This window comes from Electrophorus electricus, chromosome 7 (genome assembly GCF_013358815.1).
Source record: "Electrophorus electricus isolate fEleEle1 chromosome 7, fEleEle1.pri, whole genome shotgun sequence".
NCBI lineage: Eukaryota > Metazoa > Chordata > Actinopteri > Gymnotiformes > Gymnotidae > Electrophorus > Electrophorus electricus.
The window spans coordinates 15,893,924-15,914,432 of NC_049541.1; the positions used below are offsets into that span (position 1 = coordinate 15,893,924).

At 40.9% G+C, this 20,509-nt stretch overlaps 1 protein-coding gene across 1 annotated transcript; it reads left to right on the forward strand.

Annotated features, from left to right (window-relative positions):
• Positions 1 to 17,833: 17,833 nt before the first annotated feature.
• On the forward strand, positions 17,834 to 20,173 carry LOC113572508 (microsomal glutathione S-transferase 1). The gene is made up of 4 exons (XM_027002156.2): positions 17,834 to 17,974; positions 18,784 to 18,919; positions 19,282 to 19,376; positions 19,472 to 20,173. The coding sequence occupies exons 2-4, from the start codon at positions 18,803 to 18,805 to the stop codon at positions 19,716 to 19,718; spliced, it is 459 nt and encodes a 152-aa protein (XP_026857957.1). The 5' UTR covers positions 17,834 to 17,974; positions 18,784 to 18,802; the 3' UTR covers positions 19,719 to 20,173.
• The last annotated feature ends 336 nt before the right edge of the window (positions 20,174 to 20,509 follow it).

Sequence of the window (20,509 nt, forward strand, 5' to 3'; positions counted from 1 at the left end):
ACCACCCTACGGATGTGTTTCATTAGCAGGACCTGTGGTAGTGGAGCGCACAAGCCCTTAGTGGAAGGGTTGAGTGAGAGTGATGAAGCGTCACGGCTCTGTCTGCCTCTCTCCACCTCCCTGAGGCCGTGACAGATTAGCTCCACTTACATAAAGGCATGTAGATCATCTGCAATCTGGAGCTGCCGCCTGCACCAGTGCACCAGATAAGACTGAAGGATTGAGTCGGCCTCCAGATTGATTCCACCCTCCACGGAGAGCACTCTTTCTTTTACCCCCTCTGGCCTGTGGTTATGTGTTTTCATTTTAAACAAGAGGACACTATAGATACAACCACTGTACTACTACCGAATTTCCACCGTCATGCGATGACTTCTGGTGTGATGTCACTTGTAAATCTAGCCCTTAATGATCAATGACAATCAAAATGGAAGAAAATATATAGGTTAGAGTAATGCTATGTGGTATGCCAAATGAGACTTTGTATGAGAGATTGATGCTTTTATGGATATATTCATTTGTCATAAAAGTCTAATTTGATTATGAGGTCACAGTGAATGAAATGTAAATTAATTAAGCTTTCAGGAAACAGATGCCATGGGGAATAGCTGAATTACAGTTGAATTATTCATTAGAATGTGGAACTTTGATGCTTGGGGCACAATTTTGCATTTGACATAACTCATTACATTTGACATATAATCTGACAAAATCTTAAAAGTCTTGTGCACAACTACTTTATATATAATTTAGATTATTGTTAAATGAGAGTTTTACAAGTTGGCCAAGTATCACTTAAGACACGCTATCTTTTCAAACGCTGTACATAATAGAGTGTGTAAAGATCTGGAGCTCAGCCCAGCTCTACTATTTTTTATCTGGTTTGTCAAGAGGAAATGAGGTGGCTGGTATACACGTGCCTTTGTAGCACATTATGACAAAGAATGGGGCGGCGTGAAGGCCCTTTTAACAGAGTGTCTGAATCTGTCAGCTGGCCCGAGTGGCGCTCACTCACTCTCTGACACATCCCTTTGCTCAGACTGATTGCTTTGCTGTTGTTTTATTCATCAGTGTTTTTAGCCAGGGAGTGGATGTGAAAAATGGCATGGTCCTGGAGGTGTTTCCACACTGTTTGTAATGAGACGCTAGTCACATGTCAGCTACACTCATTACAGGCCAGGGCCTGCATATGTCATTTGTAGAGTTCGAAGTCATGGGGGGTGGGGGACAGACATGTAAGGTGTGGACTTTTCATCAATTATCCAGTCTGGGTGCTCTTGTATGCTTTCTTATACTGATTCACTTTAGTCCTTTGTGTGGCTGATAGGGAAAAATCCATCTTAAAATATATAAATATTTAACACGTATGTTGAAAATAAGTCCAAAAAACACTAAGATTCTTTCTAAAAAAGCAAGAGGATCTGGTGTAAAACATGCAGGACTAGTCAAACTAGTGCATCCTTGAGAGTATGTCATTCTTGTCCACTGACTGGCTGGCTTGCCTGGGCCAAGTCATTAAAATACCGCAAGACTGAGATACAGTGTAAAATGATAAATGTATAAAATGAAATGATCTAAAAATGTCATGACTGCACTTCAAAATGGTATCAGACTTTGTAACTATGCACAATTGCTAACACTATTTGACACTGTCTATATGACATATTTCACAATATATCCTGACAGCAGGTGTCAGGTGTTGACACATTTGTTTTGACATATGCTAGTTTACAGACTAAACAGGTGGGCCTGTTTTGACCAAACATGAGAAAATCGGTAAAGGCAACCAGTGCAAGATCAGATCTGTATTTATGTGGATATAATTCAAACTATATTGCCAGCGTATATTGCAAGCTTGTTTGTTCAACTCACCATTACTCAACTTTGCCCTAAATCTGCCCTAATTAACAGGTTAAAAATCAATAGAAGTTGTAAGTTACAGAACTTATTATATATGAAGCATAATAAACTGCTCTGAGTTAAAGCCCTATCAGAAGCAAGCTGAAAGTCATTTTGCTTTGCTGGAGCTATTTGAGGTCTACACTTACTGACAATTTGGCTCATATGCAGGAGCTCAGCTCACGCCTGGAGCCAAGAGAATCGAGACTACTCTTATGGCCAACTCTTTCAAGATGCACAGCTGCCAGGCCTGTGGCTGTATATGGCCCAGCACAGTTCATTTGGCCTGGGGAAAATGTCCTTGGTGAGAGAGAGCTGCAAAGCAGCACCAATAAAAATGGATGGAAATTGACTGAAGTTTCCGTACATTTAGAGAAAAAAGCATAGAGTTACGGTAGCCTGTAAATCTATCTGTCTGACTTTTCCTTTTTTCCCAGAAGGAACTGTGTCAGTAGAATGCCTGTCACTGGAATGACCTTAGCCCTGGGTCTTTGTGGACTGCTACCTCAGCAAGAAGGTCACATGCAGTTTTTTTCTACAATCCTTGGACCCATGGACCAGATATATATAATTGGCTCTCCAGCTGTAATGGTATTAATGATGCAATTAAAACAACCGCTTGCTTCTCTGGGAGATGGGAAAACAGGCAGTGATGGCTGCTACCCAGGGACTTCGCTAGTGTCAGTCTAGACCTTCTGAAGCACCCTGACAAGCAAAAGAGGAAGCGGGACTGGAGCGGGTGCCGGGTGACGCCTCACTGCTGAGCGTCTCCCATCGTGTGCACTTGTCTTTGAGCGCTGACCTTGGCGTGGAGTTCCCCAGCGACCAAGAAGAGATGGAATGCATGTATTGGAGATCAAACCCTCTGCTCAGGAGCTCACCTGGCTCTGAAGTCTCACTCCTGTGCTGCAGTTTCATCGAGCTCCATGGCTGCAAATTAAGGATAAAAGTTAATTAGCTTCGGTTCCCCTCGAATCTGCAGCAGATAAATGATCTGACATTGACAGATCGGTGGAGTATTTACCATCTTATACATGCCAGCCGGATTTTTATAGCAGTATATGGACACAATAAAGTGAATGCATATAAGAAAATGGTTACTCATGTATATTAAAGGAACATATAAGCACACAGCAAAAATGTATGAGATACATGTTTGTTTTTTTATCAGACTCTGGCTTCTGGTTCTTTGGGTAATTTATTAGCATATTTTGCAGTAATAACAATTATCTCCACAGAGGCTAAATACAATTCCTATATTAGATGATCAATTTCCAGAGTTACCTAGCTAAAATCTCTTAGCTGACTGTGTTAGAGTATCTTCACTGCAACAGTGGAATGGGCATGTCTGGTATTACCAATTTCACTTGCATTTGCAAGGCTATGCTTTACACTGCAATTGGGTTTGCCAAGCACAAAGGCCACAATCACAGAGCAATCAATATGGAAATATCCCTGTGCTTCCAATACATGCAATGCAGCCGGTGGAGGTGAAGTGCTAAGAGTCACACTCCCAAAATGCAATGTTTGATGGACGCGCCATAAACACGGCTGTGGTCCTTACTGATCCACCTTGTCAATCGGCGGGAACATAATTATCGATTTGGCTTCCGTCTCCTGTGAGCCGGTGGGAGCAATCCCGAAATGCTTCAAAAACTCAAGCTTAACAGCCGATGGCTCAAAACGACAAACTTTGGTGAACTTACTGATGAGTCTGAATTACTTCAGCTGTGGCCCTGACAGTGATACTATGTGATTCTGTGCCTGAGAACTTTCAGTGCTTTCAGTTATCAGGCAGCTGACAAACACACACCACCATAGTGCAGACCTCTTTCATAAGAACATCAGCAACTGGACACATGATGTTTAAACACTTCTGACGAGCACCTGATCCGCCAGGACAGTGCTGATGAAGGCCTGTTAACTGTAGAAGGAGGTTTCAGGAGAAGCTCATGGGGGTTATAATCTATGTTGAATGATGTAGATTGACAGGAATGAAGAATGGCGTTTGCTTAATACTATTTGAAGCAGCGGAAATCTCCTATCTGTTCCAGAGCTTGAGGGAGAAAAAGAGGAAAGAGAGTTGCTTCTAAAATTTGCTATCAGTGCTGATGGTCATATTTAAACGTGTAACAGCCAATGAGGGAAGATGTTAGCCACATGCTGTAGTGAAGGTTGACTAGAGGGATCTTTTAATTGCACTTGCTACACTGCAATCAAATGTGCAAGAGATCTGCCAGTTAGTTGGGGATAGAATAATTGTTTGGAATTGGGATTCTCAGTGGACTCCTCAGAGCGTGTTGGCAGGCGTTTGAAGTTTGCCCTGACATTGGAAACACTCGGGGGGGGTGGGGGGTGGTGAGAGATATAGGCTGGTTAGGAAACAGGGGCTCTCAAACAAGACCGGAAAAGTAAGCAGAAAAAGAAAAAAAAAACAGATGGAGGTGAGTCAACTTCAAAAGTCATAAGTGCCATTTTATTTTGAAGTCAAGAGGAGAAATAAGCAGTCTTTGCACACTGAGCAGGCTCTATGTGTGTGTGTAGGCGTGCGTGTGAGTGTGTAAGAGGGAGAAAGCTCAGGATTGGGCTGGTTCTGAGCTCACTGCTCTCATTAAATATGAGAGACAACTGTTACCCTGAGAGACTTCAGCAAGGCTCCAAAAGCCTGTGAACCTCAAGGACCCTGTGTAAGACCTTGAGCGTCCCCCCCCCCCTCCCAAAAAAAAAAAAAAAAAAAATCAACATAAAAATTCACCGGCTCATCACCTTGAGAGTCACCCAACAAGAACCAGGAAGGAGGAGGCGAGGGATAACTCTCCTAGACTTCACACAGGTGCGCTGCCCTTCATCACATATGAAGAAAAGACCACATCTGAATCCATTGTACCCTTAACTACCTTGAAAACATTATCAAACGCCACAATGCCCGGCAGCCTGCCCTCCAGCATGTGCGAGGACGATCATCTTATTGTGTTGGCAAACTGCTGGAGCACGCTGGGCCCGAGCAGCAGGGACACTGATTAAGGCTGCAGTGCCCTTAAGCTTTGCACTGGGTGATGCCCAGCTCCCTTTGGTTCTCCTCATTTAAAGCAGTTGTATTCAGCAGTAGCTCTGGGTTGAGTATAGTCTATCTGAAATGACACATCACATGCATGTAACAGGAGAGCCATGGTCAATTAAATATATTGGAAATAAGAGAAATATATTTGGCCAAATAAATGATGAGGTTGCTTGCTTCAAGATGGCAGCATGATTAAAAAATATAAATCTAACAATATTGTAAGCTCCCTGAGGTATGACATTTTCCCAATAGCCAAACATGTGTCATTGCAAGCAAACAGTTGTATTTCAAAGGAACAAAAAATATTTAGTTCACAGTCTACACATAAAGCTGCAGCCGTGCTATTCTCACACACTTCAGAGTGAAAATGTGTAGACTCAACCCAGAAACAAGGGGATAAATTATGGAAAACAAAAAGTTGCAAGATGTTTCCTCGAGTGTCCTTATGACAGCCAGCAAGGCAAGTAAAATGGCACGTCGTGACAAAGGGGACAACCCACTAGACAGCTAGATAAGAAAGGCAGCTGTAGTGGAAAAAAGGAGACCTTCTTATTCTCTTCTTCAATACTTTAAAAACGAGCTAAACAGGAAACGATTAAACAAAATCTAGCATCAGGGGGAATATACAGCAAAGTTTTTTTTTCTATCAATCATGACTGACAGAACCGTGATGAGCTCTTTTGAAAACGTTGGGGGAATCTAACTGGGGACCTCGAGCAAGTAAATAAAACACGGCGCTTTTTCCCCTCTCCCCTCACCTCCGCTGGTTAATAGGGCAGCTCCCGCTGATCAAAAGAACATTAGCTTTGATTAATCAATCAATGCCTCTCCCGTCGATGACAGGGGCCTGGAGTGAGTGCAAGGGATGGAGGTCAGTGCAAGCGTGAGGCCCTGGTGTGCAGCATCCCAAAACCTCGTCCGTACTTCTCATGCTGCACTGCGCCTTCTCGAATCCTCGCACATCGATTTTCTCCCCTTCTCACTGTCTTCTCTTATGCATTCTTTGTAGTTTCTGTATTCATTTACAAAACAAAAAAATAGGAAATCACTCCATATTAACCTGTTCTGTCAATGGTTGTGAAGATCACATTACATATAGTACATGTATGAAGTTGGATGTATGAATACCATGTTATTAATGAAAGAATGTAAGTGAGCTAAAGGATATTTTCAGTGGTTTTCAACGCTTGCCCTAATAAAATGGCGTTTACCTATAATTATAATCAGTGCAAGCACAACTTATAGTTTAGTATAGTACAATAGTACAGTATAGTAGCTTTAGTACTGACAGACCTACCATACTTATGCTTCTCAGTTAAGAACAGTCCTTTAAGTAAAGTAAGTTTTCATGTTTTCAACATCCTAGACAAACCTTTTTTCGTAAATGTTAAATTCACACTATAGTCACATGGGTCTTCAGATGTTCTACCTGAAAATGGATGTCACAGCTGGTATAACTCAGGTTTGTTTGTTTTTATATTGCATTAATGTGAACATATTCTCTCTTGTGTTTAAGTCCAAAGGGAAGTTGTAGAGGAGTGGTAAGTTACTCAGTTCTTAAACCAATGGTGTGGTTATACTACACACAATTATATAGTTATAATTATATGTTTTATATAAAACTATATAAAACAGCAGTTTTAATAAGGTCTGAGATAAGAAACATTGAAAAAATTATTGACTCAGGCATCCTTTAACTCGAATCGCATTACTTATAACCAGAATCAAACACTGGACACAGTCTTTATGGTATTCCTTATATCCGCTGTAACTGTGCTAGGACTTGAGTCTAATATAATAACCATCCCGTGACACGGACAGTTTGGTGCAATGCCGAGGGAAAATATTTGCTTTTATGCATTTTACAACATTTCTTACATTATGTTCTTTAATTTTAGACTGATGGAATGAAAACATTTAAATTTGAACATAGGCAAGTATGAGAACACATTGTACCCAACTGCAGGAAATATTCTTGCAAACAATCAGGTCTGAATTGGTCCAGAGCTGTGTAATATAAATTTGAGTAGTTTCTAGAGTCACGAAATGCCAAAATAAAAGTTCCAAAGAGCCTTGCCAAAAAGGTTTCCAATACTTGCCTGTCTAAAATTTTATGAAAAATAATTTCAAAATCTTTGTTTCACTAAACATTCATATCCAAACTGTCCATATGTAGGAAGTCTTCATATAATTGGTACTATAGTGCACCTTATGAAGAGTCCATGGCCAGAATTCTCCTATAGACAACCAAGTAAAGTAGAACAGCCTGGAAACACCTTCAAGGACTTTGTCGGTCTCCCTTGGTATAGGTCAGAGTTCATAAGTTCATCAAACACAAGACAGAAACAGCTGTTTATTTGTATGGCACAGAACACATACACAGTCTTGGAATGCTGTTTTATGGCTATGTGAGCAAAACGGAATAACTACTATGTATAGCTAAAAACAGACACGAGTCATTAATATGGACGACTTTGGTCACCAAATACAGGAGAGAGAATGACAACATTTGGAACCACTGTACTCCATCAGGAACTAACCAGCAATGAAGGAACTGCAAAGTGCTGACAGTATGCCATAACTTGTTCTGAAGTCAATGCCCACAATTCTGTTCCTTAATACTAAAAGCTTTTAGACAGCTGTCGCAGGCCTTAGGTCAACAGCACTTTAAATCTTACTGTTTCTAAGTTGTCAAAGCTGGATTGGATACTTGAAACACTTATCTCTAAGATCTGGTTTTCATGGCATGCATTTAATCCTAGACCTGGACAAAATGATAAAGTCAGTAGGGATTTGTCATTCAAAATCCTCATACTTTAGAGCAGATCTTGATTTCTGCCTATTTTGTCACATTAAGGTCAGGAGCTGGAAAAAATACAAACAGATACAATATATAAAAAATAAACAATTTGTAAGATGCCAATTAAGGCACCTCAAGTTCATTACGGCCCAAGCCATGTTGCTGCTGGGTAATGTGATGTCTGTCACGACTGAATTACTCGTCTGAGGTCAGCAGAGACGACCCAATAGCAAGGACGCAGGTGCTTTGTTTACAACATAAAAAGGGTCCGTATGAAAGAGCCCTTCCTCACTCTCATCTTATTTTTTAGCACCACACTGTGTTCTTCTTCTCAAGTGGCCTGCTTCTCCCTGCAAATGCAAATGAGCGTAATTTCCAATGACAAGTAAAGTAAACTTTCTTTTCAGAGTTGTGCGTGTGGCGGGCTCCCAGTGGGGGACAGTGAGCTGTGGAAGCCCTGCTCTAATTCTGTCATTGTCAAACTTTGACATAATAAGCGACTGTTCACGCGCCTTTGTTGAGTGGTACAATGCAATGCAGAGCGGGACCCCAATTCCTCCCTATTAATTTTTTTTTTAAAGCAAAGCTCCCCTTCCTTTAAGGGTGTTTGCCGCTGCTTATGCTAAATACTATAGCGTTCTTGGCGTCATGTCTTTTTGAGCATCCCTTTTATCTCCCCAGATCCACAGGAGATGTTTACCTTTGCCATGTTGCTGAGTGTCGGCATATCCGAAATAATTTAAGTAGCCCCTTTTTGAAAGAGTATGAGTAGTTGAGAGAATGCAGATCTAAGATCAAAGCCTCACAGTGGCATCGCCACTGGAGTACATGTTGACTCTCTCAATTTCTACATGATGAACAAATGTTGAATTTTGTTAAAGGGTTGTCCTGGATCTCAAAGCGTTGTCCATAATTCACAGACTGACTGCATATTTACTGCCAGGTGTATGTATGTACAGCAAATGAAGTGTCAAGTTGAATGACGTACACAGATGGAGACCAGGAATTCATCATTTACAGCTTTATCACTGAGAGCAACATTAATATAATGTCAACACTGCCCATTTGCCCTGTTAACTGATGTTATTTCTGCAGGTCTTCACTACTTAAGTGGACACTAAGCAGTATTTTTTTTTAAACCTTGACATTTTACATGATCCATATTTTTTCACTAGTTGTTTCTGGGGAAGGTCAGACAGGCTATAGAAGTTTTCATTTTTTTCTGTTCCAACTTTCTCTAGTTCTCCTTTTCTGACAGACAAATCTGCAGGGATTTTTTTTCTCTGCTTCTTATCCAAGAACTTCTCTAATTTCATCAGCACCCCAGACTGACAAGTATCATTATGGATAAAATTATCTTGGTAATTATCCTGCCGAAAAGAGATTTATTTCCCTTTGTGTGGAGCAGCGAGAATGTGTGGGGCTGTGCACAGATCTGCAGCGGGGAGATGCCTCGTTAAATAAGCAACCCAATGATCCTCGGGCTCCCATAGAGAGCTGTGGGGTCTCGGCGTTACAGTGTGCAAAACGCACTTTCGTTCTAACATGCATCAAGAAGAAGCGAATGCACAAATGCCTGCATACTGAAGGCCACTTATGGGGGACCCTGCTGTCTGTAATTATCTTAATTTGCACCCTCAGGTCATGTCCAATATAAAGTCTTCCCATTGGGATTATGCCTTATTCATAGGCATATATGTACCACTGCTGCAGAAAACGAGATAATCCCTTTAGAATATGTTCTCTACAGACCACTATGCACCAAACTGACATCCTCTATAACCAGCAAACTCAGACGCTGAATGGGTGTGTTTGTTTGGGATTGTTGAAAGTGATCAAAATGTTCTCCTTCATATAATACAGGATTACTGGACTTAATATTTTTATGTGAAAACTGTAAAGGTGCCAAAGTTATAATGTATATGCTTGTTGGTATATGCTCTATGTAAGAAAATGCTTGTGGCTTAGCTCTGGTTGTGAAATGCAACACAGCTAAACTTTATGATAGAAAAGAAATCAATGTAACTACACGAGAGATTTCTACATGTGATATATGCCAACTTAATGCATTCAGGAGCTCTTCCCATTTTAAAGTGATGCTCAGGGTCATTCTCTAAAATCTTGACAAAGACTTCACAATGCACAGGCCTCCTTAGCATAGTCCATTTAGCCAACTTTCCTCCACGCTAAGGGCTTTGAATCTTATTAATCTTATGCCTTGACTCATAATTTGTGAAGAATTATGTAGAAACACAAATGATATGGCGCTTGTGACTCTATATCCAAAAGTAGTTGTTTTTTTTCCCAATAGATACTTCATTCACTTTTTTCCCTTTCCTTAACAAATGCCTGAGGAGATTACCTTGACACGGAAGAGGGCCTACTCCATAATGAATCCCGTTCTAACGCCGCACTTTATTCACTCAACAATTTCACTCATACTGCCACTCAAGAATGACACAAGGACAGTTAGTTATGTTAGATATGCATGAGAGAAGGAAAATTCAGCTGAACAGCACTTTTATTAAGTCTAGTGTTTGTCTTACCTCTCAACCTTAAGGAGTGGATTCTTTGTGAACGCAGATGCAGGAGATATAGATAGTTAACTCGCTTATAAATTCTTTGACATCTTATACAGGAGTGGATGCCAGTGGGATTCATTGTTACCCACGTGTGACCTTTGGAAGTGAGGTATTTCTGTGTATATCTTCCTAAATGTTCTGTTCGTTCCATTGTTGTTGTTTTTTTTGTGTGTGTGAATGTATGCTTTTGAACCATAACCTCACACTTCAGTTAACTATCCTGAAACTGAACAGTGACTAAATGGCTCGAAAAAATATTTTCCAGTTTAAAATGACCTCCCCCTATTAATGGATGCCTTAACTTTGTTGAGTACACTCAGCTGACATAAAGTAAACAAGAGGACAAGGACAAGCTGTGCCCCTTTGCCAACGACTTTTCTGGACAGAGAGTTGTGGTGTCTCACCCAAAGCTAATGAAAAACATGCTCTTTGATGACAGAGGACAATGAAACTCTGTGATGCCTTTAATTAACAGGAAAACAACCAGCTGCTCAGTCATGGCTTTGTTCACTGCTGGTCACTGGTCAGTGGATAATGTTTAAGAGGACATTGAGGTTTACTTTACAGGAGCTACAGAACTCTTAGATTAGCTGGGACCAGCATCTTAGTGTAGACACTGAACAATGACCAGGTAGAGAAAGGGAAGTCAGAAGGCTCCATTCAAAAAGCATACTGCATTACTGATTACCTTAATTAGAATATTAACTAATTAATCTTAGAGATTGCATTAAATTTGGATGACTTTCCATTCATTTAAACATACATGCCCCTTATTCGCTCACCATCATCTGCCGTTGAAACCATTAGGTGTTAGAGCCTACCTGTTCACAGCGAATGATGCGCTAAATGATACATTTATATAATACACCTAGAAGTGTACCAGGAGGTGGTCAGTAGGTGTAGGTGCAAAGTAAGTTTTTCTATTAAAGTGTTTGTGGCATTTATGATTATAGACTTCTTTCTGGGTCATTCTTACTGCCAGGCTGTCAAATTTAGCTATACTTTTTGTACACATTTTCTCTTCTGGTGAGAATTTATGGGCTAGTATGATGCTTGAATAATTCTTCTGATCTGTTTCTCCCCTGTACATTTTTCACAGTATTATAATGGATCACATGTTCTCAAGTTTTCAGTTTACTTCAGTTTTCTAGTTTTTAAAGACCAGGTCCTCAGTCAACCTGTACAGCAAAGGGAAGACTGTTGAGTAGGTTTATGCAGGTTTATGCAACACTTCATAAGGTGGAAGTGTTACCTCCATGCTCATAAAGGACATGAGCAGAAGTGAGAACTTCATTCTTTAGGATTCCTTCATGAGTGAGAGCTTGTGCATTTCCCACCATACTGCAGTTTCACACTCATCTGCCCTGCCAGTGGAGGCCAAGTCTGGACAGTGCCCATATGATGGAAAAACTCCTGTGCACACCTGCGTTCAGATTGTGCTAATGCACATGCTCAGCATTCCGCAAGCATGGATTGGTTGGGCACAGGGCATGTGACAGTGCAGGAAGAAATGTGGACATCACCCCAGGTCGATAAAAAAATGTATGTGCTGGGAGCCAAGGAGGCTTTCAGTAATGAAATCAATAGCTGCGCTTGGCTCCGGGCATTAAGATCATCAGGCGGGCTGTTATTTAGTCATCGTTGTCCTAACAGCTCTAGCACAAGCTGGATACCAGTTAAAAATCAATAGAGTGACACCACAGCCAGCATCCCAATTACTGGTGAGTCTGGTGAGAGATCAATGGAAGAGTTTGCCATTACCAGGTCCTGGAGGAAAATCATATTGCATTATTTGTGTTGGGGGGGGGGGTGTCCCTCTCACACTCTGCCCAGAGGAGCTGCTGGATTGTAATATATAGGCATGCAACATTTCCCTATGCTAAACGCATGGGCATAACTAAACATCATACAGATATGACAAACAAAATTAGACTTCAACAATCATAAACTAAATTATCTAATAAAATTACATGAAATTGTATTCACTCCGGTTGTATTCACTCCGGCAGCCTGGCGTATAGGCTAAATACGCAGTGTTTTACGTTTTGTTAAACTGAGGAACAGGGAAACAATATACACGCACGCAGAATTCTCTGAAACCTAACGCAAAACTTCGCAATCTCGTATGCTCGTAAGAGTATGACTCACCAAGGCCTGCGAGAGCTCCTGCTGGCTTTCATCTCCCTATCAGTACCACTGATCAAACCGAGCACTGCTCACGCGACTCCTAGTATTACCGAAGTGATGGCGAGCGCATCGACACGTCACATCGACTCCCCCGCTCCCACTCGTGCCCCTCAGGCTAGAAAGAGGCACCTCCTCACCTCCTGTCCCGTTGCTGATTGACATCTCTCAAGTCTTCTTCTGACAACGGAGCCCCCCCCGCTAGTCTTTAGCATGCTAAATACCCAAGCAAGTGCAAGAGCCGCATTACCGGTGGGGTATCCAACCATCTGGCACTAGTTATCGCACACTTCTCCAAGCTGCATCGTCTCTCTCCGACACCTTATACACATGGAGAGGAGAAAATGTCCCATGTGAGATAAGAACCTGGAACCTATTCCAGAAAGTGGCACAATGGCAACAGGACGAGCGGTGTCTAGAGCAGCGACGGCGCAATCGTGAAGGACAGGCCTTGTTTATCACTCCTCTGGAGAGGGGACTAACTCCGCACACTACCATGCTCAATAGAGCACGAAGACTTGACCGCTCTGGAGATGATTAGATTACTTTAACGTGTCCATGGTGAGTCTGTGTAAATGGCACGGCGGTCCAAACTGCAGTGGCGGATACCACAGACAGAGCTTAGTTTGCGAGCGTACATACAAAAAAAATCCTAAACACAAAACGTATTCACTGCACTCTTGACACATAATTTACTGTTCCTTATAGCGATAAGACACAGCTGAGAAAACAAAATTCGGGCGACATATTCACAAGAAACGGTAATAATTGCCAGGGGGCGTATCAACGCATCCTGATCTTCCAGACATCTCGCACTGAACAAACTCGCGACACTTCCTGCATTGCCAATGTGTGTCTCAAAGGCCAGCTGAGCGCTACACGGCGCTGCCAACTCTCACGCAGTAAACGATTGAGACAGGTCTCACGCCACACACACCTACACGTGTGATTTTTAAGTGAAGGAACAGCATTGCGTGCAACAACATCATTGCGAGAAACAAATGCATGATGATAAGTGTAACGGTCATTCGTCTAATTTTAAGACTTACTTGGTGTAAAGTTGCAGAGGTGGCCCACGTAGAGATTAGCAGAGTTACTGCTGCACTTATTTACATCGTTTCTAGATTAAAACGTGATAAAACACGGTCCCAGTGAAATATGTGGACATATAGTTAACGTAAGATGCTAATGTTTTCTAAAGAAACGACTGTCAACGACAGCTGAGCTCAAATTGTATTATTTATATAAAATATATATTTATGATGAAATATTTTTAAAAAATCTGTCAAAAAACCTAAAGCTTGGTAATGCACAGTGCAGTTATGGTTATACAGTGGAGGGTAATGACACTAGTTTTCCTAAGCATTTTTCCTAAATAAAGGTTTGCCTTCTTGGAGCTGGCATCTATTGAATGAAATAATTGTGTACATTTAAGTAATTCAAAATCTAATGTCAATGCAAATGTATCTTATATACTTGGAGGGCAGAATTAAACATTGCTGTGATGCTGACAAATCATAATACACCACTGGTTATATTATGATCATCATCATCACTGATCATGAAAGAATGCTTCAGAGATCCAGCTGCTGCAGAGGAGTACAAATGCCCAAGGACCATAACCTCCTGTATTATAAAGCAGTGACCCCATGTTTTGACAACATCCTGGTAATGCTGATGAGAGACAGTTTTTACACCCTCATTATAGATGGTTCAAATGACACAGGTAGGAAGAAAATGCCATTACATCCTGGTATCCAGTGAACATTCTTTTCTTTTTTTATTCTGGCCATATTTTTGTAACAATGTGAGCTCACTTTAATGTATTTGTTTGATTTGACCAAAGATAATGGGTTAATTCTTTTGTCAGTACAGGAAGAGAAAAGATGAACCCCCTTACTGTGTGTGTTCATGTGAACAAAATGGCCCATCGATTCCTTGGTATGTGCACCACAACTGGTACCAGATCTAGCCAAGCAGAGCTCATCTTCCAAAATATTGATGTCACTTTAAAAGAAAATATCATTCCATGGTGCACCTGTGTTGGCCTCTCTGTAGACAATACAGCTATGAATATCAGATAACGCAATTCAGTTTCATCAAGTGTTCTAGGGTACAATAAAAATATATAATATTTAGATGATGTACAGAGGAGGAATTCACTAAATAAACATGTAATTGGAGGTGTCAAATTTTGATCCAGAGGATGTTGTGGTTAATGTGGGCTTTTGGTTTAAAGGCAGCACCAACTGCTAAGGCTTTCTGGCAGGTATCAATTTTCCAATTCCACTTTCTATTTTAAATCAATGAGTGTTAACAAATATCCATATCTATTCTATAATGTGCAATCTTGAAATGAACAGTATGTGTATGAGTATCTTTGTTTTCTTTCACTTAAAGAGGAGAAACAACCAAGACTGAGGAGGATACAGGGGGTGTTTTTGACTCCATGACCACTACTTCATGCCAGCCTTCAGCTCTCTGAATCTCCTTCCCAAGAGAAATCCTTCATCTATATTTTTATTAGATTAGTTACATCTAGAAGTGACTGAAACTTGCATTCCTGCATTTTGTATTCTAGGAAATGTAGGCATTTGTAATTTAGTGCAAAGTAAAGTAAGATAAAGCATGCATAGTAAATGTCAAAAGCCTGGACATGCTTGATATGTCATTTTTCAACTATATTGAACTTTATGTATAAATACAATAATGTGATTAGTCTGATTGTTTCATAATTTCACACACACACAAAACGTTAATCTGCCCACAACTAGGCAGATGCAGACTTTGGATTGGCACTGTATATGTATGATTGTAATACACTGTCTTTTGGAATTATATGACTAGTATCAGTAAACCACTAAGATAAAGCTCAAGGAAAAGTATATGTATTCTTATGAAAATACTTTTGATTTGATTGTTTTCTGTATCTGCCTAACAGGAAATAAACTGAATGTCACCTACACCACCAGGGTGCGACTCAGCTGGCCCTGGTGACAGCTGTAGAGTATGCACTATAGCGGTTGTCTCTGAGAGACCCCTTGCTTAAGCGAGACATAAGAAAAAAAATAAAACAACAACAACATATATATATTATATATATATATACACTGCCTAGCCAAAAAAAAGGTCACACACCAATATTTTGTTGGACTGCCTTTAGCTTTGATTACAGCACGCATTTGCTGTGGCATCATTTCCACAAGCTTCTGCAATGTCAATATTTATTTCCCCCCCCCCCCCCCCAAGATCTTCTATTAATGATGGGAGATTTGGACCACTGCGCAAAGTCTTCTCCAGCACATCCCAAAGATTCTCAATTGGGTTCAGGTCTGGACTCTGTGGTGGCCAATCCATGTCTGAAAATGATGTCTCATGCTCCCTGAACCTCTTTCACAATTTGAGCCCGATGAATCCTGGCATTGTCATCTTGGAATATGCCTGTGCCATCAGGGAAGAAAAAATCCATTGATGCAATAACCTGGTCATTCAGTATATTCAGGAAGCCATCTGACCTCATTCTTTGGGCACATAATGTTGCTGAACCTAGACCTGACCAATTGCAGCAACCCCAGATCCATACACTGCCCCCACAAGCTTGTAAGGTAGGCACTAGGCATGATGGGTGCATCACTTCAGCCGCCTCTCTTATTACCCTGATGCGCCCATCACTCTGGAACAGGGTAAATCTGGACTCATCAGACCACATGACCTTCTTCCACTGCTCCAGAGTCCAATCTTTATGCTCCCTAGCAAATTGAAGCCATTTTTGCCAGTTAGCCTCACTGACGAGTGTTTTTCTTAAGGCTATGCAGCTGTTTAGTCCCAATCCCTTGAGTTCCCTTCACATTGTGCATGTAGATATGCTCTTACTTTCACTATTAAACATATCCCTGAGTTCTACTGTTGTTTTTCTACGATTTGATTTCACCACACGTTTAAGTGATTGCCGATCACGATCATTCAAGATTTTTTTCCAACCACATTCCTTCCTCGAAGGTGATGTTTCCCCACTGTCCTTCCACTTTTTACTAATGTGTTGGACAGTTCTTAACCCGATTTTAGTAGTTTCAGCAGTTTCATCTCCTTAGATGTTTTCTCTGCCTGAAGCATGCCAATAATTTGACCCTTCTGAAACAGATTAACATCTTTTCCACAATCACAGGATGTGTCTTTCAACATGGTTGTTTAACAAATGAAAAACTACTCACTGCATCAGTTAGGGTTAAATAAGTTGTGGCCAGCTGAAACATAACCACCCATGCAGTAATTATCCAATTGGAGGCTCTTACCTATTTGCTTAGTTAAATCCAGGTGGTGACCTTTTTTTGGCCAAGCAGTGTGTGTGTGTATATATATTTCCTTCTTCAGGAATTAAGAAATAAAAACAAAGATACTTGTACTGAACAGCTAGTATTGTTCACCTTTCCCTTATCTCATATGGAGTGACTAGAATATTTTAACTATGTACTTTAGTAAAGGTATTTTCACCTTCTCCCCTACCTCAGCCCACAGGAACATGACACACGGGGAATGAGTTCCTAGACTGTGAGACAATTCCTGTGCCTGGCAGCAGACCCAGACATTGAGGGCTTCTGGGCCAATATGACAAACTTAAAAAACAAGGTCAGCAATGTTTCATTCGAAAACCAGAACTTATTTTCAGTGACTTGTCTCAATGTATTAATTGTGCAACTTAACCCTGTTGTCCATGTTTTCCAGGTAACAGGGGTGGGCAGATTTGAAACTCTCTCCACCATCGCTAACTTTGTGCTGCTACACTTCACTGCTAATGCAAAGCGGGTATTTTGTTGGGTAGGCTTCAACAACACAATAACTAGAAACCACCTGGCCCTCCAAGGAATACTCACATCTCTATTGACAATTAAGATGGCAGACTTGAAGTCATGCTTCAAGTGGGAGCTATTCCAGTCAATGATCAAGGCTGCAAAATCATCCTCCAGCTCTTACACCAGAGCACACGAAAATTTGTGAACCTGTTTCTGTTCAAAATTTCAGATGTTGGGTTTAAGGATTTCAGTAGGTTTTAGGGTGGTTTTAAGGATACATTTAAGGACTGTTCAGTAAAATGTTTTGACATTCTCAATAAATGTAAATGAACGTCGCACACTTCTTGTGAACACTTTACACTTTTTAAAAGCATATCACTGTGTAAAAAGTACTCCTAAAATACTCCTCTCCCGGGAACAAATCTCACTCCAAGCTGAGCTCTAAAGCTGGCGCCCCTGTACTGTATGGTCCGACAGATAAACTCACATTGCAACAAGACTAAAGTTCAGGAACAACTTCCTTCGTCGAAGTTTTTGGCTTCACTTTAAGTAGGTTGTCCGATAACAACGTCAGCATAGTCCCATAGATTGTCCCCTGATTTGTCTAGGCATTCTTAGTCTTTGCGTAGGTTCAGTCTCGGTCTGCTGCACTAAAAAGGTAAGTTTGGTCATTTTTTCTAGATTTCGATTTAAACGATTTCGGTCTAAAATTCATGCGCTGAATATTGTATGCGCAATCGGTGCAGCTCAGAACGTCTTTCATCATTTTTACAACTCGCTCAACCGGGAGGTTTAATATGGATATCTGTCTTAGTGAAACTGTCGGACCATAGCTCCCCCCAAACGGAGTGACCCGATTAAAGGAAAGTTAATAATCAAATGTTTTCATACAGTGGAATAGCATGATAATAAAGGTCATTTTATTATTCAAATATAGATTACGTTGCTGTAAAACCCGATGTTCGTGTCTAAGACACAACTGCAAAATCAACTACGAAAAATTCTTCTTTCATAAATACATTCTCTTCTTTAATAACAACCCGTCATATTCGAAGTGTCCTTTCGTACAGATTCAACAGGCTTTCATGGCAGTTTTCATAAGTTATTTTAGAGCTACCTTTTAACTGGTGGGACCGGTTGAGTATTACTGCTAGCTACCATACCTTTGACCTGTAATGACTGTTTACATCAGCGTACATTGTGTAGGATATAATGCCCTCTCCAGGAATTTTAAGAAAAATGTATTTGATCGTTGGATTGTTTGAGTCATAGCTCAAGACTAATGAATATGGTAGATTGTGCGACTAGGAGTTGGGTTAAGGGACATTACTACTGGACAGTCTGTATAATGGCTAATTTATTCAGGTGACTGAGAAAACCTGCTTCTCTAAAGTTACAACTGAGGTCAGATTGAAGTGCTGAGAGCGTTTGCTTTGGGTGATTGCAATATAATTTTATTCTTGACAGAAAGTTTTAAAGCTTAGGAATGGCCAGCATAATTGACAGCGAGGTGTTCTTGGCCTTCTCCACTTATGCCACCATTGTCGTTCTGAAAATGATGCTAATGGCTCCGCTGACTGCATACTTCAGGATCACCAGAAAGGTATTGTACAAAACACAGGATATTTAATTAATTTTTCTTTAGCAATGGTGTATAAAGCCGGATTCGTTAGCTAACAATGATCACAAGCTCAATCAGCTCCTCTTGCAGTGGTGTGGTTTTTCAGGAATGTTCACCTCTGAAACAGTATTTTAGGTATGTGGCTCACCAGTGTTTACTGGTAGTTAAGACATCTGTATACACACGTTTCATTTGCTGAGAAAAATCTGCTAGTAAGACATTTTACAGGAATTTTGAACTGGTATTCAGTACACATTGCATTATTCCACAAACCAGGACAGTTACAGCTATGAATTTCTTGTTGTGCATGAGCTTTGCAAGAAGTGAAGTCTTTTCACCAACAGACATTTGCAAACTTGGAGGATATTTGGCCCGGTACAATTCCAGAGGAGAAGAAAAAGATGTTGCGGACCCATGATGACGTGGAACGTGTCAGAAGGTGCAATATCTCATATATAATGACTTGTCTCCCCATCTGGTGTGCCCATCTGGTGTGGTGACTGGCTAGCAGTGCACTTGTGATCATGTCCACAGGTGCCATCAGAATGACCTGGAGAACATTGTTCCCTTTGTGCTGATTGGCCTGCTCTATGTTCTGACGGGGCCTGACCTCTCCAGTGCCCTGCTGCACTTCCGGCTGTTTGTGGGTTCCCGGTTCATCCACACGCTGGCCTACGTGATGGCACTGCCCCAGCCCAGCAGGGGCTTGTCCTGGGTGGTGGGCATGGTCACCACTTTCTCTATGGCCTACAGGATCCTCACCACTATACTACTGCTGTAGGGAGAATTCACTGTGAGAAATTACCAGAGCCGATTCTTGTCATGGTGTTACTTTTAATGTAACACGGCATGCTGTTCACATGCATAGAAACAAACACCCTTCTATCCAGTGTAAACAAGTTTACTCAAAACTGTTTTTTTTTATACATAGAAATACCTCTAGATAGTAGAATACAGATTCGCATGCTAAAATACTTATAACAGCAAAGCAGCGTATGTCTACGAAGAAGAATGTCTGTTGGCAATTACGTTTTCACTGTGACTCAGCAATAAAGTATACGGCCACACCACGCTAGTGGCATTCGTGCACACGGAATTCCTAGTAAACGCTAAACTGTTTAACTTGTGTTAAAAAAAAAAAGGTTATACGTTTTCAAGTGTATGGGCTACTTACGATTGGGAAGCACATTTTTAAAGTGTCGAAAAGTCATTAAAGATTTTTTTTGCGTATTTTAATGATGGACTGACCCCCTTTACCTACCACACGCCCCCTGTGCACTAAACACGTTCAAGCATGAGTATTGCGTAACATGCAAGACAGTCCTGTGGACCAATTCCAAAAGCATTCTGTGGCACGCCCAAAAACGCTCTACACTTTCCCCAAACGCTTAAAATAAAAGTTCGAGCAGATTTTCAGTAAGAATGTATGCATAAAAAACGTTTCAGGTTGCTCTTTATTATTTAACTCCATTTATTTTTCGAATAGTTGTTTGAGTGCGTGCATTCTTGAAACAAAAGTACTTTGACGTCTAACCGCGCTATTTACTCATTCTACTGCAGTGAAACTTAAAT

What these genes read in the sequence shown, in the direction of transcription:
- LOC113572508 (XM_027002156.2), top strand. Translation starts at nt 18,803, where the DNA reads ATGGCCAGCATAATTGACAGCGAGGTGTTCTTGGCCTTCTCCACTTAT. An exon ending in ACTTCAGGATCACCAGAAAG is followed by an intron (nt 18,920 to 19,281) that starts GTATTGTACAAA and finishes TTTCACCAACAG; the next exon opens with ACATTTGCAAACTTGGAGGA. An exon ending in GACGTGGAACGTGTCAGAAG is followed by an intron (nt 19,377 to 19,471) that starts GTGCAATATCTC and finishes TCATGTCCACAG; the next exon opens with GTGCCATCAGAATGACCTGG.